Below are 22,736 nucleotides of genomic sequence, written 5' to 3'. Positions count from 1 at the left end.
CTTCAATCTACCTTACCTTAACAAAGAGTTAAATCTCATGAGATTCATATATAATCTATGAGTATTTCCAATCAATTAAAACTACCAATTATCAATTAATCAATGGTGAAAACTAAAAAAAAAAATCAATTTTCTCAATAAATTCTTAACTTGCCCAATAGTTAATTCAGAATAAAAAAGAACAAATACATTTTTCGCAAAAACTTATTCATATAGTAAAAGGAAACATATAATGTAAAACTTTTTATTCTCATCAACTATGGTAGTACTATACCATAATTTCCACACATCATTTTATTTCATCACCTAGCTATATATAATAATATAGAATCTCTTCTATATAAAAAAAAAACAGAGTATAAATATAACGTAAATAAGGAACTTATTAACCCTAAAAAAAATCAGGGGCTATATAATATGTCTTATAATTCACATGAAATTAATTAACTAATACTTTGAATATGATAAAACTATATTAATTCATGATAAGTCTTTTCTTAACGGCCATACCTCGAGAAATTTCATTACACGATACGAAGAATTTCTCCAACTCTTCATTTCCACCAACTTCAAAAAATTCGAACTGTGGAAACTTTCTCTTACTAAGTAATGATTCCCTCGGTTTCTTCGGAGCCGGGGGAGGACAACTTCCGGCTATCGGAATCTTGTTTTTCCGACAAGTTGGTGTTCGACACAAATCTTCACCAATATTATTATGCCTAGAAGTAGTACTATTATTATTATTTTTGTTTAGTACTAATATTTCATCTTCATGATGGTTTAAAATTTGAGGATCTGACATGAAGTTTAATAAGGGATTTTTTTTTTTTTTTTGGTAATGCAATATTGGTAGATGAAATGAAATTTGATAAAAGTAGCTAGATTGAAAATAGATGTAGATGGAAAGGTTTTTGTTTTTTTTTTTTTTTGTGGGGGGGGGGGGTTAGGGAGGGTTGGTTCAATTTTTTGTCCTGTTATTTTATTTCTTATCTTCTTAAAGGAAATTACGTCTTCTCCTTTGTAAATTAATAAATAAATAATATTCGTTACGTTCTTGTTATGTAGTCTGTTTCATTAATAATGTCCATTTTCTGTTATATTCACAGCGCTTTCACCTTAAATATGACAGCCAGTATTATTATTTTCACGGGAAAAAGTTTAATTGTTTTTAAATAATTTGAAATTAAATAAAATGTCCTTAATTAATAATTTCCAAAAATATTTCTATGTCAATATTTTTATTCAAAAATGTTCTTGTTAGATCAAACTATTAACGAATCAAAATATCGCTATCTCTGTCCATATTTATTTCTCATATATTGCGTGTCAATTTGATTAATTTTCAAAAATTAGATTACATCCTTAAAATCAATAAAAATCTTATCGTAGTGATAAATTTATATTCATAACTTACGTCTGCCTTAATTTGTATCCGAATAGAATAACTCTTTTTAAAAAAATTACTATCCAAAATTTGGTATATTTATTAATATAAGATAATCTTTTGAATAATTGATCAACAACTAGTTTCCATAAGTACTTTTTTTCTATTTATAAAAAATATTTTATAAAAAATTGAAAAATTGACCTATAAATCTACATCGCAATAATTTGTTTTCCAAAGTTAAGCCGTATACTTACAATTTTCTAAAAATTTGAGAGAGACAGGCAGTAGTTTTAGCAGAAAAATAAATAGGTGTCTCCCTTATCTTACGGGCACCGTGGCTTTCTTATCTCTTCCTTCACCATGTCTCTTTCTTGCAACTTGTTTTTATTACAAGAATATAATATTTAAATACATATTACAATCTGCATGGCATTGGATACCATTTGGGAATTTGGAATTCTACGTCAAATCACACTGCATATTGATGTTGATACAATTCACATGAAATTTTGCACTTCTTTTTTATCCTTAGAACATACCTCCATATTTAGTAATACCTCGCTACTCATCTTCTTAAATTTTACCAGTCTAATTTATTCCATATCGAATAGTAAAGTCCGTACAAGTTAACTTGAACGCAAAGAAATTCATGTATGATGTATAAATAAATAAAAAAATCTATCCTTCATTCCTTATAGGGAAAAAATTTGAAATATATTCGAATTTTATTAAATTTATTATTACAATACCAAGTTACGGAAAAGATCTTTTATCCCTGCACTATATATGTCTACGTGAACATAAAAATGTTGCATAACTATAAATAGTATATATCCACGTAGACACATATATACTTTCAAGATATACTTTAATAATTTAGGATAAAAGATCTTCCATAAAATTTGATATCGTAAAGTTCAATTTCATTCATCGACTAACCTAAAAGTCATATGAGTTAAACCTCATTTACACCAAAAATCCAACACAATCTCCCTATAACATTCTTCTTATTTTTTTTCTGCGGTTGAAGGAATGTCTGTTGAGACCGACGAGAGCTAAAAAATTGGCAATTCGTACGCCAATTTTATATGTGTTGTTCTATTATCCAACAATCACTATCCAAATAATTGCACAAATTCTATATTATTATTTATTAATTCAATCCCATATGTCCATTATAAAAATACGATAATCCTCGTAATATATCCCTAAACCAAGCTAATTAATAATTGTGTGGTACTCATAATTCTATATTTTTATAATTATAATTACCCTAATTGTACTAACTCCAAATAAATAAATTACTTTATTGCATTAGTTCCAAGGAAGATAATGAAAGATTATAGTACTAGCTAAAGAATAATATATAGTTGACAAAAGGGGGAATATTTTGTGTAATATTTATGTAGGAAAAATACAATACTCAAAGCATTGGAAACCCCTAGTTGTGGGCCAAGTGTAGAGGCACATATCACAACCCAACATGTATTAGAATCCAATGGTTTCCGTTTATGAATAGTAAGAGCCCAAACATATTTTTCAACTATTTCATCAGCATAGTTCTTTCATCTAATAATTAATCCAAGCTTTTTGAATAGAAGATAAATTTTTTATTATTATTCTTGAATTGTAGTTCATGGCTTGATATTTTTTTATGGTTTCTTGACGCCGATTAGTCATTCATGACATCGATCAAAAATCTTATAAGAAAGTATCAGAGTTTAAATTTAAAATTTTATATGTTATTATAAATATAAAACAAAATTAATATTTTTATCGTAGGATTCATAAATATATGAGTAAATATTATACTCGACTTTAATGTTGTACGAAATGCTAGATGATTATACTAGTATAAACTTGGGTGATATATAAAAATGACCTTGAAAGTGGGTGATCACAAACTTTTGACATCGCTGCCTCATGGGCAATACTTCATATTTAACAAGTTTTGACTTTCGATCTTTAAAGTTTTTGGCATAATATATAGGCATGCACTTTAACTTGGGTTTCAACAAGAATAAATATCTTATAATTCTGAATGTGCACAAGCAGTCATTTGAATTTGTATAAAGTTGAATATGTAATTAACCCACACATCCTACGTGTGAGATACACTCTAAATAACTTGTATTATGATTATATACGTGTATTTATTTGTTCAACTTTATATGTATTTGTATATTATTTTATGAACTTTTTCTATTGAAGACCACTGATTTCTTAAGATGTAATGTCCTGAAAGGCTTTTGACCAAACAGAATTGGACCTTGATGTGATGGCAATCTAGTCCAGACCATTTTTAAGCTATATATCACTTAGACAATCTTGACCAAAAAGGCTTGCGCTGCATATTTGATGGCAGTCTAGTCCAGCCCATTTTAGCAATCTTGACATCAAAAACTTAAATTTTTTTAGTAGCGAAAATAAAAGTGATGTCTACTGAGTAGAGTATTCACAAGTATTGTGTGATTATGAAATTTCTTTTACCTTCCAAAACTGAGAAGATGACTCAATTAAAATTTAATTTTATTATCTCAAAGTTCCTTAAACCTCATATTAACTCATTCTGCATTAGCAAAAGTTGATTATCTTAAGACCACTCTAATTGACAAAAAGAAAAAGACATTTGCCAACAAACAAGAAACTTCCTAAATCCCATTATCTAAAATTGATTAGAAGGATTAAGCACAAACAAGCGGACAGGTGGTAATCATACTTCGTCAGCTTCCCTTTTGTCTTTTTGCAAATAAATTATTAATCGTTTAAATAATTAATCAACTGTTTAACTGGCACCAAAAAAAAGTTTCTTCTTCTTTTTCAAAGAAGCTCAATTTCCATTTTCCACACAGATCTTAAATAATCTCTCTCTCAATCATTCTTCTACGGCGGTAAATAGTGTTCGGCATGTCTCCAAAGCCATCGGAAAATGGAATCGACGGCGACGATGAGAGGGACGAAGAAGAAGAAGATTCTGAAGAAGAGGAGGCGGAGGAAGAAGAAGAGGATGAACCGAGGTTGAAGTATCAGAGAATGGGTGCAAGTGTGCCGTCGCTTTTGTCTGCTGATGCTGCTACTTGTATTGCCGTCGCTGAACGAATGATCGCCCTAGGAACACACGGTGGAGCTGTTCACATTCTCGATTTTCTCGGTAATCAGGTGATTAGTTCTTCTCCTGAATTCAATTTGAGTTCTACGCAGACTTTAATTTGTTCTAGAGACACAGCTGAAACTGCTGAATTTATTTCAATTGTTTATGTCATATACAAAATCACTTTTCCCCTCATTCTAGTCTCTGTAATATTTAAGTTCTAGTGAGCTTTTGTTTTGTTTTATTTTCATTCAGTCTATTTGTGATTTGATAGTTGTAGCATGTTTCTACTAGACAATTTTGAGGTATGAAGGCACTGTTTAAATTCACCTCGATTTATATTTTATGCTATGAAGCTCAGGGTAGGGATTCCATTGCGAAGTATTTTTGAAGGATACACTAGGAGGCCTAGAGAATGATAGGAACTTCTTTAATGGTTGACTTTCCCAAAGCACATTTTAGAGTGTGTACTGCATATGAGTTAACTGCTAAAATATTTAATCATCCAGAATATAAGATATTGAACGAGCCAGAAGTCAAAAAAATTTAAGCAAATTTTATGATGTTTCCAGTGAAAAAGTACTGCCGTATCCTATGTTACCCTGGCGACTTTGTTGCCATTAGAAGGTTTCAGCTGGCTGCCTCATTGTGTTTATTGTCAGTTGAAAATTATCATTTCTATTGTTTGCTTCAAGAGAAGTAACAAATTCTGCTTTCTTCTAAAATGTTGTTCCGTTCAAAGTAATTCTGTTCTTCCCTGATCATGTATTATACAGGATCATTCACCTCTACATATGGTTAGACACTATCAAATAGAACAAATCCTCGCTATCAAAACGTTCTTGTCTAGTTAAGTTACATTTTAGTAGCAGATTTACTTGGAGAGATGAGGACTTTCACAGGAAGGCCTTAAGGAACCTGTTATCAGGTGTGGTAGTTGTCGTTGTTTTACGGATAAATTTTGTTCTTGATTCCCTGTTTGCAAATGCTTAAATCATTTCAGTGATCGTCGAAAGAAAAAAGCAGTGCTGGCAGTGTCATTAGAAAGAAGTGAGAATAGTTGATTATGGAAAGAATAACTGTGGTGATTGGCGTAAGGTTGTCACCTGTACAGAAACTATCTACAACTCTACCAATATTGTACAGGCTTCTAGACCATATGTTAAGATAGAACAACGAACAAAAACTTATTTTGCAACTCTTGGTTAACATCATACAGTATGGGTTTCATATATAGAAGGTTTTGAGCTGCTTGAAAAAGAAACTCGATTGGTGAAATAGTATCTCTCCCCCTTCCGGCACTGGGCAGGCGTCAGCCCCTTCTCCATGGGTATCTGGTAACCACGTGTGTAGGGGGATAATGAGCGATTTGACAGCAAAAACATCCTATTTCTTATACAATGTCATCAACAATAACATGTATCACTAAGATTATTCTGTTAAATATGTTAATGATTTACGTTACCTTTCTCAAAAAAATAAAATATGTTAATGATTTTCCTGACTTTCAAAGAAAGTTTTTTGCTCAGCCTAGCGTGATATTAAATCATAAAACAAATAGGTAATACAGCTTCTAAAAGCATCATCTTGTAGGTTTATTCAGAAAACATCTAAGAATGTTCTTTATTTATCTATATATAAAATGAGCATCCTTTTCTTTGATTTAAAATTTCCGAAATCAAGAATTCACTTGTTTTTGTTTGTATGTTTTGCAACTTTAATTACTACAGGTTAAGGAGTTTGCTGCTCACACTGCTGCTGTCAATGACCTTTGCTTTGACACAGACGGAGAATACGTTGGTAGCTGCTCTGATGATGGCTCTGTTGTAATAAATAGTCTTTTTACTGATGAGAGGATGAAATTTGAGTATCACCGACCAATGAAGGCCATTGCTCTAGACCCAGACTATGCAAGAACATCTTCCAGAAGATTTGTTACTGGTGGTTTGGCAGGTCAATTGTATTTAAATGTTAAGAAGTGGCTGGGCTATCGTGACCAGGTTTGTTGTATACTTTTTTGTGGTAATAATTTACCTGCACTTTCTATATTGAAAAAATGACAATACCTGGGGAGTCTTCTGATCATTCCTAGTGTACTTCTATTTGACAGGTTTTGCACTCTGGTGAAGGTCCAATTCATGCTGTGAAGTGGAGAACTAGCCTCGTTGCCTGGGCGAATGATACAGGAGTGAAAGTGTATGATGCTTCCAATGATCAGCGTATAACATTCATTGAAAGACCTCGTGGGATTCCACGCCCTGAGCTGCTGCTCCCCCATATTGTTTGGCAGGTTGGCGTTATAGCTCTCATGCAGCTTATGATCACCAACCATATTTATGGATTTTACTCATATTTGAGTTATACTCCCTCCGTTTCAAAAAGAATGTCCCTATCTCCTTTTTAGTCCGTTTCAAAAAGAATGACCCCTTTCCTTTTTTGGCAACATTATAACTTTAACTTTCCACGTGGCATGTTTAAGACCACAAGATTAAAGGGCATTTTGGTACATTTGACATAACTTTAATTTAGAACCACAAGATTAAAAAGTCTTCTTTCTTTTCTTAAACTCTGTTCCAAGTCAAACTAGTCTATCCTTTTTGAAACGGAGGGAGTACACATATCTTACTTAGAAGAGGTCAAGACCTTGGATAATGCAATATATTAATAAGATTATAGTGGTACTCTTAAGCTTTCTTTTTTGAATAATAAAGAACGTAGCTGTACTCTTTTGGATCTCAGTTATCATGTGTCTTACTTTTGATTATTCTGGCGATTCTCTTGTTTTACAATGACATCCAGGATGACAGTCTTTTGGTCATTGGTTGGGGAACATCCGTGAAAATTGCATTGATAAGAACGACTCAAAGCAAAGGCGCGAATGGGACGTACAAGCATATGTCTATGTCTAGTCTGAATCAGGTGGATATAGTGGCATCTTTTCAAACCAGCTATTTCATTTCAGGAATTGCTCCCTTTGGTGATTCTTTGGTTATTCTAGCTTATATTCCGGGTGAAGAAGATGGAGAGAAAGACTTCAGCAGCACTATTCCCTCCAGGCAGGTAATTGTTTCATATTCTGCTTTTTGACCCTGAACTTGACTCCCAGATCAAATTGCATTGTACTTGGCCCTTTCCTGTATGAACAATCTTATTGCTTGCTCTACTTAATGTTTGGTGAAATGCACTCATATGCTCAACATGTAATGTAATTGAAATAGTGATGAAAGTGTTGTGACAACCCCCTCGGGATCCACATACTCAGGTATTGTCTCTGCCATGGGCGGCCATTCGCTCTTTTAATCCCCTCTTATTGGCTCGCAGCCTCAAGGGAGAATCGAACCCGTGACCTATGGCTCCTTTACATCCCTCCCAAGGAGATCGCCTCTTACCAATTGAGCTGCAGATCAATTGGTAAGAGGCGATCTCCTTGGGAGGGATGTAAAGGAGCCATCACGGGTTCGATTCTCCCTTGAGGCTGCGAGCCAATAAGAGGGGATTAAAAGAGCGAATGGCCGCCCATGGCAAAGACAATACCTGAGTATGTGGATCCCGAGGGGGTTGTCACAAGTGTGTACCTGTACTTACCTTCATTGAGTTTTTCAACTGCAAGTACTGTTGTTGACTAGGCTAAAGGCTTGAGGAACAGAATGTGATAAGCAATTCATATTTTTCTTTGGCATCTTTTTTTATGGTTAAATTCAGCATTCACAAATTGAGCATTTTGGAATTCATTTCTCAATTCGAAAATTTTAGTTCCAACCTTATTTTCATAAGACGACATTTTTAGCATTTAACTCTTTAACTTTCAAAATCAAAAATTAAAAGTGAAAAGCGACTGGATTAAGTGGATAGGGGTCAAAGTGGGTGAAGTTTTCTGGTGGAAGGGTTGGACTGGGAGCATCTGCATTGAAGAGGAGTCTCCTTAGTGAGAAGGATAATCTAGTCCACATGCAGCTCAGTTTGGTAACAATTCTTGCTTCTCAAAACGAAAATGGGTTATGTGTACACTTTTTGCTTATTTGGATGAAAAACTTTCTGGGTTTCACTTTAATATATAGATTGTTAGGACTTACGAGTATATTAGAAGTTGAGAAGGGCTAATGTGTCAAAATGTAAATAATAAAAAAATAGAGGAAAGTGCAGTCAACTACCCTAACCTTGTAAACCTTAGCCATCTTAATAATCATGTCTGCAGTGTTCTAACACGTGAAACCATATGTGAATGAGTGGACTATATGACATTCTGTTCCTTCACTTGTATATATGTTTTTCTTGAAGAGTTGAGGGAGTTCTTCTGAACTTCAAGTCTTGCACACTAGATGCTACGAACATCCCTATTTCGTGATCAAGTTTCTAAAGTAATAGTTGCTGGACTTTTTGAATATCTGACAGGGAAATGCCCAAAGGCCAGAAGTGCGTGTTGTGACATGGAATAATGATGAGCTCGCGACGGACGCTCTTCCTGTACATGGCTTTGAGCACTACAAGGCCAAAGACTATTCGTTGGCTCATGCTCCATTCTCTGGTACTGTTTGCTTAACTGTAACTATTCCTCAATTTTGTCTTCTTTTCACATGGGCTTGCAATGAGAGTTTTTATGGGATAAGGTAACATGTTCAAATGATTATAGGTAGTAGCTATGCAGGAGGGCAGTGGGCTGCTGGTGATGAACCCTTATACTATATTGTGTCCCCCAAGGATGTGGTTATTGCAAAACCACGGTGCGTTAGCTCTTTTTGTTTTTTTCATATGGTTTTAAAGTTTTTGTCACATATATGATGTTTTGTTTTATTTTCATCAAGATAAAGTGGTATTTTCTTTGGGGAATTTTACCCGTTGCATATCCTTCATTTTCTTGAATAAAATCGATTATTTATTAGTAATAAAGTAAATGTATAAAGTATGGAAAATGGGGGACAACATTTCCTCAGTCAACTAACATGCAATGATTTGTAAAAGGAACTTCTGACCATCTGTACACACCTATAGTATTAAATGTCCAATAAATAAAGACATTCCTTAGCTAAGTCAGATATATCCTTAAGAGCGCTGTTTCGCCTTAACAGAAAATAAATTTTGACTATCCGGACTGCCTAACTTGCATTACTTTCAGTTCTTGTATCCAATTATTCTTTTAAAGGCCTTAATTTAGTCACTTATAAGTTGAGTTGCAGTCTTCACAAAAGATAGTCATTTTGTTATAGACAATCCAATTTCTCTTTTCCCAGACTTCCACTTTGGCATGAATAATTAACTCTCTGCTCGATTATGTAGTTCCTCCAAAAATATGATACCCTTCCCAAAGAAAGTCACCAATAGAACAACCCTACAGGAAAATAGATTCTTTTCTAAGATCAATGGCAGATGTAAGATTCTAGTTTGATTAATTTGCATCCAAGCTCCACATCCTTGCTAAGGCAAATTTGTTCAGGGCTTCTAATTCGAACAAGAGCTGAGAATGAAATCATGTTCATTACTTACTTTGAATGTGCTTCTAGAAATTTTTTATTTTTTACCTGTTTCTGTAGATGGATGTCAAAAAAATGGAAACCCCCTCCCCCTTCCAAATATAGGTATGCAGGCTGGCAAATGTTGTCATTTTTATATGTGCTTATATTCTGAGATTGGTTGTTAGGGATGCAGAGGATCACATTAATTGGCTTCTCCAGCATGGATGGCATGAGAAAGCTTTAGAAGCGGTTGAAGCCAATCAGGGTCAGAGTGAACTACTTGATGAGGTATTCAATGTGAATTTGGTTTCTAATCCTCAATGGTCTAATGTAAATATAAGTTCAACTGAATGTAAGGTTAATTTCCTGGTATAATGCTCTATATAGCTCCTAGCTGCTTATTCGCTTGTATGTATGTGTAGAAGAATTGGGATGCTTCAAGGGAAGGAACCTTTTTTTTTTTTGCTTGCATGCTTTTTTTTAATTTGATTCGGAAAATAGCAGTCTACTTATGTGCACTTAATCAAGTCGAGTACTGATCGGAATGGGTTGGGATTCCCAGCTCTCCAATATCTTCTCCTATTAATTCAGTATTTGAAAGATTAAGAAAAACACTTTTGGTGATCATAATTTGATATCAAAGGGAAGAATTGTACAGCGGTTATACCCAATATACACATTAGAAATTATGAACTACCCATAACTCTTAACAGAGTGGTTGATTGGGCAGTCATTGGGTTTGCTCTGAATTTCACCACTGGGTATTTAATGGAGATTAATCATGCTTAAGGAGAATTCATTTAGGAAGTTGCTCAATTTTGGCACAAAAAGAAAGGAAGTGGTTCATTTCAAAAAATAGAAAGCTTTTTTTCTTACAAGGTACAATTAGAAATTTCTCTTTATTTGATTTGTTACAAAATCGACCATAGATCAATTCCGTTTTGTTTGGGGGTATTGACTACACTATGAGCTTCATGTTACACTTTCCAAGTGACATATCAGGTCCAGGTCATCCCAATTGGATTGAATGGTCGTCATGTTCAATATCTATATATCATTGCTATGTCAAGAAAAAAATTTATCTTCCCATTTTCATTTTGTATGTGATCAAAATTTTGCATAATGAAATAAAGATCTCATTGTGGTTTGTTTCTCTCTCAATCAGGTTGGTTCAAGATACCTTGATCATTTGATTGTTGAAAGAAAATATGCTGAAGCGGCATCTTTGTGCCCAAAGTTGTTGCGAGGATCAGCTTCCGCGTGGGAAAGGTATAGAATGTAGTTAAAATCACAATCTTTAGGAAGTATAGTTTTGGTAATTTTATTTGGATATTGTTCTAGATGGGTTTTCCACTTTGCACATCTCCGGCAGCTTCCAGTTTTGGTTCCATATATCCCAACTGAAAACCCAAGATTACGTGATACGGCTTATGAGGTCTGTATATTACTGTGGTGGTTGTTCTTTCACTTCTTGGTATGACTTCTCTTTTGCAGCTAAAGAAACTCAACTGGTAAAGTATCTGTTGTGGTTTAGGTAGCTCTTGTTGCTTTGGCGACAAATCCATCTTTCCACAAGGATCTGTTATCGACGGTCAAATCTTGGCCACCTCGCATTTATTCAACAACGCCTGTTTTCTCCGCTATTGAACCTCAGATTAATACCTCATCTATGACTGATCCACTCAAAGAGGTAAGTGTGTAGTGGTTCCTGTCTATGATTTATATGCAAAATGTTTTTTAATATCCACTCAATATGCTAGTTATACCATGTAGGCGCTAGCTGAGTTATATGTAATTGATGGACAACACGATAAAGCTTTTGCTCTTTATGCTGATGTAAGTTCCACTTCCACTTATAACAATCATCATGATGTACTAAAGTGCATCACTCTAAAGTGGGGTGTGGTTCTGTGTTTTGACTTTGATTTTGTTTTTATTTCATGATGTTTTCAGCTTATGAAACCGGATCTATTTGACTTCATCGAAAAGCATAATTTGCATGATGCTGTTCGTGAAAAGGTAAGGTTTTATGCTGGACTGGCTGAAGTTATTAACACATTTCATGCTTTGAGAGTGATGGAATTCAGCTCAACTCGAATTTATTTGGAGTGTAAAGTCTAATTCTTTTTCCGTTATTAACTATCTTCTTCAGAAGTAGGACAGTTACCATTTCACTATTTTGTAGAAAAAATAAGCCCCCTTTTTTTTGGTATATTTGGTCTCATTTGGTAAATTTAGCTCTAATTCCTCAATTTATCAGTCTTAATTCCCTTGACATGGATTTATAGGTACTCCAATTAATGATGATCGACTGCAAGCGTGCGGTACTGTTATTAATCCAGCAGCGCGACTTAATACCGCCATCTGAAGTGGTATCACAGCTTATTGCTGCAAGGGATAAGTGTGATTACCGATACTTTTTGCATCTCTATCTTCATTCACTATTTGAAGTGAATCTCCATGCTGGAAAGGATTACCATGACATGCAGGTTTGTATAAATTGACTTTAGAAGTATTGACTCGAAACCTGAACAGGTCTCGAGGTAAAGTTGTCTGATTCGATGAGATGTCTTCCACAAGCGAGAATATGTATATTCTTGATCTATTTGGTACTGTTTTCTGCTTTAATGTTACCTGACGTTAGAGATGGTGTCTTTGTAATAGATTTTAGGTGGGCATATACGATAAATACTACTTGACATATTTGTTCTCTTAAATTTTAATACTGTAGCTTAGAATAACTTAACAAAACATTATCCAGGAACCTCACCATTGCAAACTTAAATTGTTTAATCATCCCAGATATGGTGATATAGCTATTTGGATTGATTCAATCAATAAAAAGTAACTGCTAGTTTAGATATCATTCTTCCAGGTGGCTTCTTTATCAATATTAGTACAAGCCTTAAGTAGCTCAAACAGAAGTGGTGTTATGTTTACCTACTGACATTAATAGTTTAATAATGAAAACAATTATCTACCTGTTTTCCATATTTTATGTCTGGTTTTGCAACCTCATCCCGTACCACAAAAGATAAGATCCAACCACATTTTACGTCAATGTTCCAACAATTTGATTTTCTGATCATTTGGTTGACTAAAGTATCTGTAAGACTACAACCAATGAGGCTAAAACAAATCAGCTGCCCTATATGAGCTTATAAGAGAGAACATTTAACTGTAAATTTTAAAAAAATATGATGCTGGGAAAGACAACACGTGTTCTTTACTGCGTCTTCCCTTGCTTTTTTGTTCATGTATTCTCTAATTTATATGCATCTAATCTTGGTGTGGACTCCATTTTTTTTACGTTGAAATTCCTTTTGGTCTTTCTTATATTGTCTATTATTTGATAGTTTTTGTATGACTCCCACAGGTTGAGCTGTATGCTGACTATGATCCTAAGATGCTGCTTACCTTTCTTAGAAGCAGCCAGCACTATACATTGGAAAAGGTTTGTGAAGATGAATGGCTGACAATCTCAACCTGTGTTTGGTTGATCTTTCTTATTTTATTTATACACACATTCACACCTTGATACAGAAAAAAATTGTCAGGCTTATGAAATCTGTGTGAAGAAAGATCTACTGAAAGAGCAAGTTTTCATCCTTGGAAGAATGGGGAATGCGAAGCAAGCGCTTGCTGTTATCATTAATAGGTTAGGAGATATAGAAGAGGTACTTGAACCTAATTTTATGAGTTTCATCTTGCTTTCAAATTTGGTGATGAGACTTGCCCCATAACTAAATATATGCAGGCGATAGAATTTGTAAGCATGCAACAAGATGATGAACTCTGGGAGGAACTGATACAGCAAAGTTTTCATAAGCCTGAAATGGTAAATCATCAGTTACCTATTCTCCCATTAACTTGCAAAGCGAGATAAAACAGATACTTCTCTTTTATATTTTTGATTGGGTTTCCTTTTCCATGCTTCACCTTTTTTCAGGTTGGTGTATTGTTAGAGCACACTGTAGGGAATCTTGATCCCCTTTACATTGTCAATATGTTACCCAATGACCTGGAGATACCTCGGTAAGTTAGTCCAGAAATCTTGCTCTTCTGTTCTAATCTGCAAATTTGCAGTTGCTTACTATAGAATTGTATGCAATATATTTTTGTACTTGTATGACAAAAATGAGTTGCACAGGGCTAGGATATTCTGTAATTACGCATGCTATTTGTTGAACTAGACTTTATAACTACCTAAATGTAATTGCAACATTGCTCGCATGTGCAGTCTGAGGGATCGTCTGGTCAAGATTGTGACAGACTACAGGACAGAGACCTCTCTTAGACATGGGTGCAATGATATTCTTAAGGTACATTATCTTGTTTCCACCTATATTCGGTGGTTTCTTATGGAACATTTTCATTATATACGGAGTTGTACAGTAGGAGTTCTTTGACTATTTGAGTTTTATTTACAGGCTGATTGCGTGAATTTGTTGGTTAAATATTACAAAGAAGCCAAGCGCGGTGTTTGCTTGAGTGATGAAGTAGATGATGTATCTTCCCGACGAGGTGAGAAGAGTGTTTCACATCTGGGAGAGAGAACAATGAGCTTGAAATCTGTGGAGGTCAAATCTAAAACCAGGGGAGGTGGAAGATGTTGCATATGCTTTGATCCATTTTCTATACTGAATGTATCAATCATTGCATTCTTTTGTTGTCATGCGTATCATACAACATGTCTTATGGAGTCCTCCATATCCGTCGGTGGCAAAAAAGAGGCAGGAGTTGCTGCCCAGAGGACTACCTCATATGATGAATATCCTAATGGTGTTAACGATGACTATGAGGATGAGGATGAGGAAGAGGAAGAGGAAGAGGATGCCACTTCAGGTGCTCTGCCTATGCGTTGTATTTTGTGTACCACAGCTGCAGGTTAATATCTGCTAATTTTGTTTCTGTAACATAAATGTGCGTGGTGTGTGCATATATGATGAGCTTGTGCGATTTAGACACTTGCAGCTTCTTGTTCTATGAGTTGTAGGCATAGTCATTTGTAACATATGCATTGATGAGTTTTTTTCCCTGCTTAATTTTTCAAAAATAGTAGGGTGTGGGAATAAATTTGGTTTTCCCGAATTTCCTCTACTAGTGTTTATTGTGTGTGTGGAAAATGACTGGTGCACGACGTATTATTGCTTGGCCAATAAATGTTCCTTTCTCTTTTTGTGGATTTTTTGACATTTATTGTGCTATTAAGTTAGTGAAGGAAGATTTGCCGCATTTGAAATTGTCATCACTAAGATGATTGACAGTAAGAAGTCGAGTCAATAGAGATTTACAAAATCTGATGTGTTAATAATTGAACAAGGAACGAAATTAAGTATACTCTTTCCTACGGAGGCTAATTAGGTAGGTCATCTTTGGACGAGTAAGAAATGATTTATATCATAACTTCGAATTTGCTTAGGAAAGGAAGTTTTATAGTGAAAAGTTGCATCACACAAAAAGATGCTGACAAGTTTTAGGGACATAATAGAAAACAAGCCAAAAGTGTCATTGGACGAATAAGTAATAAGTAAACAAAATAGTAAATGTATTTGTACACTAGGAAAGGAAACTTATAAATGGTCAATTGCATAAAAGTACTGTCGCAATTCTGTATCAAAGAGTTCAGCAAATAATAGTGAAGTGGATGGACGTTTGAGTAAAATATCATAAAATACTGAATGTACGAAAAAGGAACAGAGTAAAATATAATTGAACATTTACTGTCAGCTGTGATCATAACTTCGTCACACAACGTGCAGTTGCAAAAAGCATAACCATGATCTGTAAAGCCCACAGACCAACTTAAAAAAAAATAGTTTAACATAAAAGAAGATTTCTACTGAATACTTCTTCAGCAGTAAAACATGACCTCCGACACATTTTCATGAATCTTAGGAAGTTGCCTGAATTGTGCTGCTGCTCCTCCCTCACCACCTTCATTAGCAGCTCTTACATCCACGTCATTCTCCATGTAATAGCGTGCACGAAAGGCAGCTAGATGTGCATAGTAGGCAGGTGGTACTGTGTAAATAACGCCATAATAAGTTGTGCAAATAATTCAGTAACTGTAAAACAGACAAATTTTTAAAACCACCAAGTAGGCGAAAACTAACCTAAGGAAACTGATCGTGTACACCTAACGTACCTGTGAGATGAAAAAAAGATGATGATTATATGATTTGAGATAATAAAAAGATATACTAATTCCAAGTAAATAAAGTTCAAAAGACTTTACGTGTAGCACAGGTAGTTCGTTACATTCTGAATGCCATCTGCGGTGAAATTGTTCTCATCATACAGTACATGGTAATGCGCAGGACGACTGGTACCCTAATGAACAACAAACAAGAAAGATCATAAAGGATCGTACAACCATTAATAAATGAAGTAATTTAACAAAATTACCTTGATCCCAGCGTGGCTACATAAGTAAAAATCAAACTCAGTTGGGTGGCATATGTTGGTGTCTACCACAGTACCTATTTTGCAAAAGTAATAGCAGCCATTATTTACTGTTCATCAATGTTGTCATGCATAGAAAATATGCTTTTGAATGCTTCTATCAGAATTTACAAAAGAGAAAAACTGAAACCTGGCAAAATATTTCCACTCCTGTCTGTCAAAGTACGATCATCATGATTGGAAGGGAATAGACGTGTATGATGTCGCTTCTGCACTACCACAAAGGTAACTCGTGGCATATAATCACTTTGCAGGGCAACACATGCCTAAAGAAAGGTTTGTTAGGGCTTGTAATAAAGACCAAATTGGAACCCACCTCACATTTGTATTCCATTAACAGTACAACATCAGGTCACAAAAAAGTAAGAAGATAAAAGAAACATCATCCTGCAAAATAATATCACAGAAAGCACTAAGGCCTTGTACTGAACAACAGTCGGGATTGTATACCTTGCGGATCGCATCCATTTCTTCCAATAAAACCTGATTGAATTGTCCTTCGCTGACTCCATCTCTGTCATTTTACAGTGGGTTAATTGGCTAATATGGAAAAAATGTGCACAAAATTACTGCATGACTAACTAAAACAAAAACTGACCTATAGAAGATTATTCTGTCAGGCTTAATTTTTGTCGCGGCATAAAACGCTTTCAGCAGGTCCCTGAAAAAAGAATGAATTTGTATAACGAGAAAAACTAGGATATTTAAGGCACAAAGTTAAGGACTTCTACATTATCATTCCACCGCGAACAACGCCCCTTTTAGAATCTTCCTTCTCCGTGTACAAGTCCATAATGATCTCTTGCCTATGGGGCTGTGCAGAAACAATACCCCTATATTTAGTAACTTCAGGCCAATCCATTGATGCAACCACCTGCAAAGGAGAATATACCAGTTCATTTTAGTTGAGCATGGAAGAGCCTTTTAGCTCTCAATAGGAAATTTCAAAGTAAGAGGAGAGAAGTATCATATTCAGTATACAGCTGCTATAGAGGGACTAGAATCTTCTCCCGGTTGCGGATGTGTCACATCAGCACCGAAGACAATTGTGGTCTTATCGGTGAGGAAAGGCATGTTCTTACTAACTGCCAGCTCCAAAACAGAGTTTCTTCCACCCACCTGAAGTAAAAGAGCAGACCAAAAAAAAAAAAGTATGACAGAAACTCTTTATGGAACTTTTTTAACAGCTTTGCAATACTAAAATGACAAACCTTGACATTTATCTTTAGAGAGAGGTTTTCAAGAAATGCAATAGATGGGGGTCGTAAATTCTTTGGGTGGCAACATTGGGAAACAATTCCCAAATCTATTTCACACAGACGCTTGATCCTTCCTGAAAAAAAGAAGACATCATCCAAATTAAATCAGCAGCATTCAACTACCTACGTCATTTTTGTGGTTTTATGTTCTTCCTTTAGGCAGTTAGCAAATCAACAGTCTCTATCACTCACCATATTGTCCAGTACCGTCAGGAAGAATAACAAGTAACAGCTGGAGATGTTTTATTTTCAGATCCTCCCCCAACCTATCTATCGCTTGCATAGATTCTCTATGGATATCACGAAGAGTCGTCTCAATATGATCAGGACGAGCTTGGCGGAACGGCACCAATGGTGCATCGAAGGTCTAAAACCAAACATATCAAGACAGAGCATGCACGTGCAACTGCACAATTAAGCAAAGTAAAAGATATGCTTACCATCCCTTTACTAATGCACATTCGGTGCAGGCCATCGACGAGCCTATCTGGTGGGATCTGTTGGGAGAAGCTAACACACGTCCAATAGTATACATGCGCCGGATTAATCATTTTCTAATAATAAAAGAAAGTTTGATTAAACCACCTAAACTGGCAATGAATAATGTCACTGATTAAAAAGTTCAGGATCGTTTGACCATTCAATCTGACAGCTTTTGACAAAAAGGGAGAGAGATGCATCTGACAATTTAAGTTCTCAATGACACTGGAAAATAGACACCTTCGAAATCCATTAAGTGAATTTAGGAAATAACAAAAACAATTTCATTGACTTGAAAATAATAAGAATAGTATCAGGAATAAGTAATCATTTTTAGGTACCAACGTCTCACATGAATCCAGGATTACTAAAACTGTACAAGTGAATATTGAAATACCTTATCAATCATATTCCATTGACCAACCCTGGGATCCACTCGTGATTCTTTCCCAGACGCATGAAACCTTAGCTGCGAGATCAATAATTACACAGATAGCTCACATAAAACTGAAGATCCTAATGAATGCATCAAACAAAGCATAGTCAAAGGAGTTACCGTTGGAGGATTAAGAACCCGTGCTTCAATGGTGGTGAGGCGTGCATCAACTCCAATACCAAATTCATGCACCAAATCGTCATCAGCATACTTGTTGACCCTCACAATCTACATTACAAAAGAATCATCCAATCAAAAACAAGATGTAAAAAGCATTTGCAACTAATTTCGACAAGAACCATTTTCATGATTTATTGATCTGACGGTTACTTACATTCTGAATGCCATTTAGCCTTTCTTTTGGTCTCTGACAGGTTGCCCTCAGCATCTCTGTGACCTGCCTGCCATTTAGCATTTTTGTGTATCTTTGTCCAGGAACAATTTTGCAAATCTGAAATATACCAAAAGAGAAAACTAGTACATGCAGAAAGATAACAGCAATAGAAAAGGTGGAAAATAGAAATAGAAGGGAATTAAGAGTAAGTCACCTCCATAGGCAGATATACAGGCTTTGCACTGTTGCCACACTGAATCGCAGGCAACCTAGGATACGCTAGTACAATCTCGTACTTCGTGTTGAAGTATTGTTCCACCGATATCATTCCGTCAGTACCATCAACAGGAAACCTTAATCATGATTAGATTGTCAAAAATAATTAGACATTCCTTGGAGAACGTAAAGTTAGACAAGAATATAATTGTAACAAAAATCTCAAGAAAAATGAAACTAATTAATAAGGCAACAACCATATAAAAAAATTTATTTCAATCTAATCCTATAAAAATAAAATTAAAAGAATGCATTACAAAAACACACACAGATGAGTTTATGATAATACGTTAAGTTGATGATAATGTTTCTGTGCTTTAAGCTTTGTAATGTTAAAAGTGTCAACTAACTGCATACCCATAAAATAACCAGTACAACATCAAAAACAAAATTATGAAGCCATAGTCTAATGGTCTCATATAAGTCAAAGCTCCAAACTAGTAACATACATCATTTGCGACGATGATTTAGGAGTCAACCCTGTGATCCTGTAGTGTCTACCTTGATGAGTCGCTTCTACCTTAACACCTTTTAAAACCTTTCTAACCTGAAAAAAAAAAGTGAAAAGAATGAACATTTAAAACATTTTCCAGATAAGTAGAATAAACATCCAAAAAGGCATTTGCATATTGAGCAAAGGACATTTACAAACACTATCATCCAACAAATCTTCAATTCTTTTACCAACATATTTCAGGGACTTTATATTGTGGCAAACCATAATCAGAGCATAGCCAACAGACTACGAATAAGCACTTTTCAAGTACCTTTGAATGGTCCTGATCAGACAGCGACACCTGAGGATGATCCCTGAGATTCAAGTGCCGCAAAACGTAATCAGAAACAAAAACGGACTCATAGAATGCTCTGGCTGACATATCTGCAGGCACAGTAGCAGGAAAAGAAACATGTAAGAGAACGTAATCCAATTAGTCTCAAAGAAGTTAAAAAAATAAATAAGAAGACACCAAACACAAATGTAAAATTCCCATCCAGGACTTCCTTGCATGTTCATACCAATATTGAGAGCAAGGCCCATCTGAGTTGGTCGAAGACTCTGATAATACCCTCTCCAGTATTCCAACCCACCAGTAAGCAAGCCAGCGTCACCTGCAAACGTATGGTGGAAAAGCGACCTTCCCACTACTTCATATCTGCAGTTGTAAGAGTATGAGGTGTCTAAATTATCATTCTGATGGGGAAAAAAAAAAAGAAGATTGAACAGAGAGGAACATACTTTGCTGATGGGTTTGTCCGCAGCACCACATCTAAAGCTTGAATTGTTTCTTGCGGTACATCTGACTGCCTACTTTGCAAGAACTGTTTCAAATGGTGAATATCAGCTTTGGCGGCAAACTTAATGGAGACCTTAAACTCCTTTTCCCTCCTGAAAAAATTAAACAATGCAACAAAGTTCATACAAAAATAAATAAAAACATAAATCAAGTCCACTCAAGCTTTTGAATTCTAACGAGCTTGAAACTGAAATTATCCGCAAATTACAAAAATACGAATTGTTGTGCTTGTAAATATGCAAACTTACCTTGGTCCACCATTATCATCAGCAAAAATGATAACAAATTCCTTGGAGGTGAATGGGAGCGCACCAGCAGTGTAAGCACTCTTTCGACCATCATATGCTAAACCCCTTCCACCCAAGTGTGAAAGTCTATAGTTATTAACCAGCTGTTGGATTATCAGTCGGCACACTTTCTTTGACAGAACCTCAGGACTGATTGTAACCTGAAAATTAAAAATTAATAAACCACAACTTAACCATTGCTGTAACAACTATAGCTATGGTCCATACATCACAAATAAAATATTGATATTATTTTTTTAAAAGAAAAACAGCATTGTTATAACCAAACTAAAATTTTAAAATTTGACTTCCAGATAGGATAGAAAATTTTTTTTTAAAAAATGGAGGGTAATGTGTTATATTACATTTCTTAAAACTATCCATTAAAGAGAAGGGTAATATTTATACAAAATATTCGTACATTTCTAGATTGTAAAACTGTGCCAAAAATTCATTTATTTTGAGTAGTAGTACTAAATAAACATTACACCTATTCGTATATAAGTATGTGTTACATATAAACAGATAATTCCGGTATATTATGTGTGTACATGTAAAAGAAAAAGACATGTACATATACAAATATATGTATATACAGATAATTCAGGTGTACTGTATATACATATACATACACATGTATAAGCACTTACAGAGAGAGTAAGAATGACAGAGGCGCCTATACAACACGCCAAATGCGTATATGATAGAGGGAGAACACACACAAAAAAAAAAAAAATCAAGTAATACATCAATGGTCTTTACTTACATCATAGTGATGTACATCTCGATCAGCAACCTGAACGAGAAAGTGATTTGCCCTCACTACGCACTTACGCCCCAACTTCCCGTTATCCGGTCTAGGAGGAGGCCGAATGCTTTTAGATGATACCGGTGGCGGCCTTGGCGGCTGCGTCGAAGTCGACGGTCCCGCTAGATGTGCAGGGATGGTAGCAACAGGAGGCTGTACAGGCGGTGACGACTGTTGCGCGGGCTGAGGCCTAGCAGGAGGATTTGCAGATGTGGAAGGTTGAAGCGAAAGCTTCTGTTCAACCTCCCGAGTCATCGATGAAACCTCCATTGACTGTTGTTGATGATGATACATCGGAGGAGCATTGTAACTCGGTGATCCGCCACTGGAGTAAGTTCCTCGACCACGACCACCGGGAGACTGATATCCTCTGCCACGACCATCGGAAGGAGATGTTCGACCACCGCCTCTGCCGCCACCATATGGAGGTGTTCGACCATCGCCTCTGCCGCCACCATAAGGAGGTGTTCGTCCACCGCCTCTGCCACCACCATAAGGAGAACCACCGCGACGTCCTCGTCCACGTTCCGACATTGTTAACGAGAGAGAGAAAAAGAGTAATGAGAAGAAGAGAAGTTGAATTTCAGTATAATGAAAGAGTGATAGCGGAAGAAGTGGGGAAGACACTCTCTTATATAGGGGAAATGAGGGGAATATTTACCCTCAGGTCCTCAATTAAAACGTTAATTATTTTCAACTACACGCAGTAAATTCCTTTTTTGTTTCATTTATCACAAGTTGTTAGGAATAGAGTAGAGATAATAAATAATAATAATAATTTTGTGGAAAATGTAATAAATGTCCTTTTTGGTTATTTTTATTACTTATGAAAAAAAATTTTAAAAAAAAGAAGTTATAAATGACAAGTTGTGTTTGTCAATGAATTATAAATTGGAGTTTTTTTTATAGTGAAATATTTGGTATGAAAACATATTTTTATTATTTTTTAAAATATTAAAATTTTAAAATTTAATTCGAAGTTGACTTTCAATTTTTGATGGTCATACATATTTAAAGAAATTAAAATCTCAAAAAAAGTGAAATGACCATCTTGGTAGAAGATTTTCTTCCATATTTGATTAAGTCCCAAAATTACTTATTTTATTATTTGTATCGTAGTGATGAGATAAACTATTTTATAATTGTACTGATGAGATAAATTATTTCA

The 22,736-nt window shown here is 35.2% G+C and overlaps 2 protein-coding genes across 2 annotated transcripts; one reads left to right on the top strand and one right to left on the bottom strand.

Moving 5' to 3' along the window:
* Positions 1-4,198: 4,198 nt before the first annotated feature.
* On the top strand, positions 4,199-15,121 carry tVPS41 (VPS41). The gene is made up of 19 exons (NM_001247052.2): positions 4,199-4,546; positions 6,209-6,478; positions 6,589-6,768; positions 7,278-7,538; positions 8,871-9,003; positions 9,109-9,199; positions 10,114-10,216; positions 11,094-11,197; positions 11,270-11,363; positions 11,463-11,618; positions 11,702-11,764; positions 11,882-11,947; positions 12,217-12,417; positions 13,305-13,382; positions 13,486-13,605; positions 13,686-13,766; positions 13,878-13,963; positions 14,169-14,250; positions 14,359-15,121. Exons 1-19 carry the CDS (start codon positions 4,295-4,297, stop codon positions 14,818-14,820), a joined length of 2,883 nt encoding a protein of 960 aa, NP_001233981.1. The 5' UTR covers positions 4,199-4,294; the 3' UTR covers positions 14,821-15,121.
* Positions 15,122-15,647: 526 nt separating this feature from the next.
* On the bottom strand, positions 15,648-22,171 carry AGO5 (Argonaute 5). Its single transcript, NM_001278949.1, has 22 exons — positions 21,527-22,171; positions 20,722-20,921; positions 20,416-20,565; positions 20,196-20,332; positions 19,946-20,058; positions 19,628-19,725; positions 19,117-19,255; positions 18,903-19,019; positions 18,689-18,796; positions 18,530-18,601; positions 18,093-18,206; positions 17,845-18,019; positions 17,605-17,726; positions 17,375-17,512; positions 17,125-17,267; positions 16,992-17,054; positions 16,844-16,907; positions 16,524-16,659; positions 16,337-16,410; positions 16,167-16,261; positions 16,045-16,076; positions 15,648-15,952 (listed from the first exon to the last, which is right to left on the bottom strand). Exons 1-22 carry the CDS (start codon positions 22,100-22,102, stop codon positions 15,783-15,785), a joined length of 3,036 nt encoding a protein of 1,011 aa, NP_001265878.1. The 5' UTR covers positions 22,103-22,171; the 3' UTR covers positions 15,648-15,782.
* Between the last annotated feature and the right edge of the window lie 565 nt (positions 22,172-22,736).

The sequence above is a fragment of the Solanum lycopersicum genome, chromosome 6 (assembly GCF_036512215.1).
Source record: "Solanum lycopersicum chromosome 6, SLM_r2.1".
NCBI lineage: Eukaryota > Viridiplantae > Streptophyta > Magnoliopsida > Solanales > Solanaceae > Solanum > Solanum lycopersicum.
The sequence above is the reverse complement of the archived record's forward strand: the minus strand, read 5'-3'. Positions and strand labels throughout refer to the sequence as shown.

Bases quoted from the DNA above. Each gene is read 5' to 3' on its own strand.
- tVPS41 (NM_001247052.2), top strand. From the start codon at position 4,295: ATGTCTCCAAAGCCATCGGAAAATGGAATCGACGGCGACGATGAGAGG. The intron at 11,364-11,462 runs GTCTGTATATTA...GTTGTGGTTTAG, and splicing joins TACGTGATACGGCTTATGAG to GTAGCTCTTGTTGCTTTGGC. The intron at 13,383-13,485 runs GTTTGTGAAGAT...AAAAATTGTCAG, and splicing joins AGCACTATACATTGGAAAAG to GCTTATGAAATCTGTGTGAA.
- AGO5 (NM_001278949.1), bottom strand. From the start codon at position 22,102: ATGTCGGAACGTGGACGAGGACGTCGCGGTGGTTCTCCTTATGGTGGT. The intron at 17,727-17,844 runs GTGAGTGATAGA...TCTTTTTTTCAG, and splicing joins TGACGGTACTGGACAATATG to GAAGGATCAAGCGTCTGTGT. The intron at 17,268-17,374 runs GTATACTGAATA...TCTCCTTTGCAG, and splicing joins CTAGTCCCTCTATAGCAGCT to GTGGTTGCATCAATGGATTG.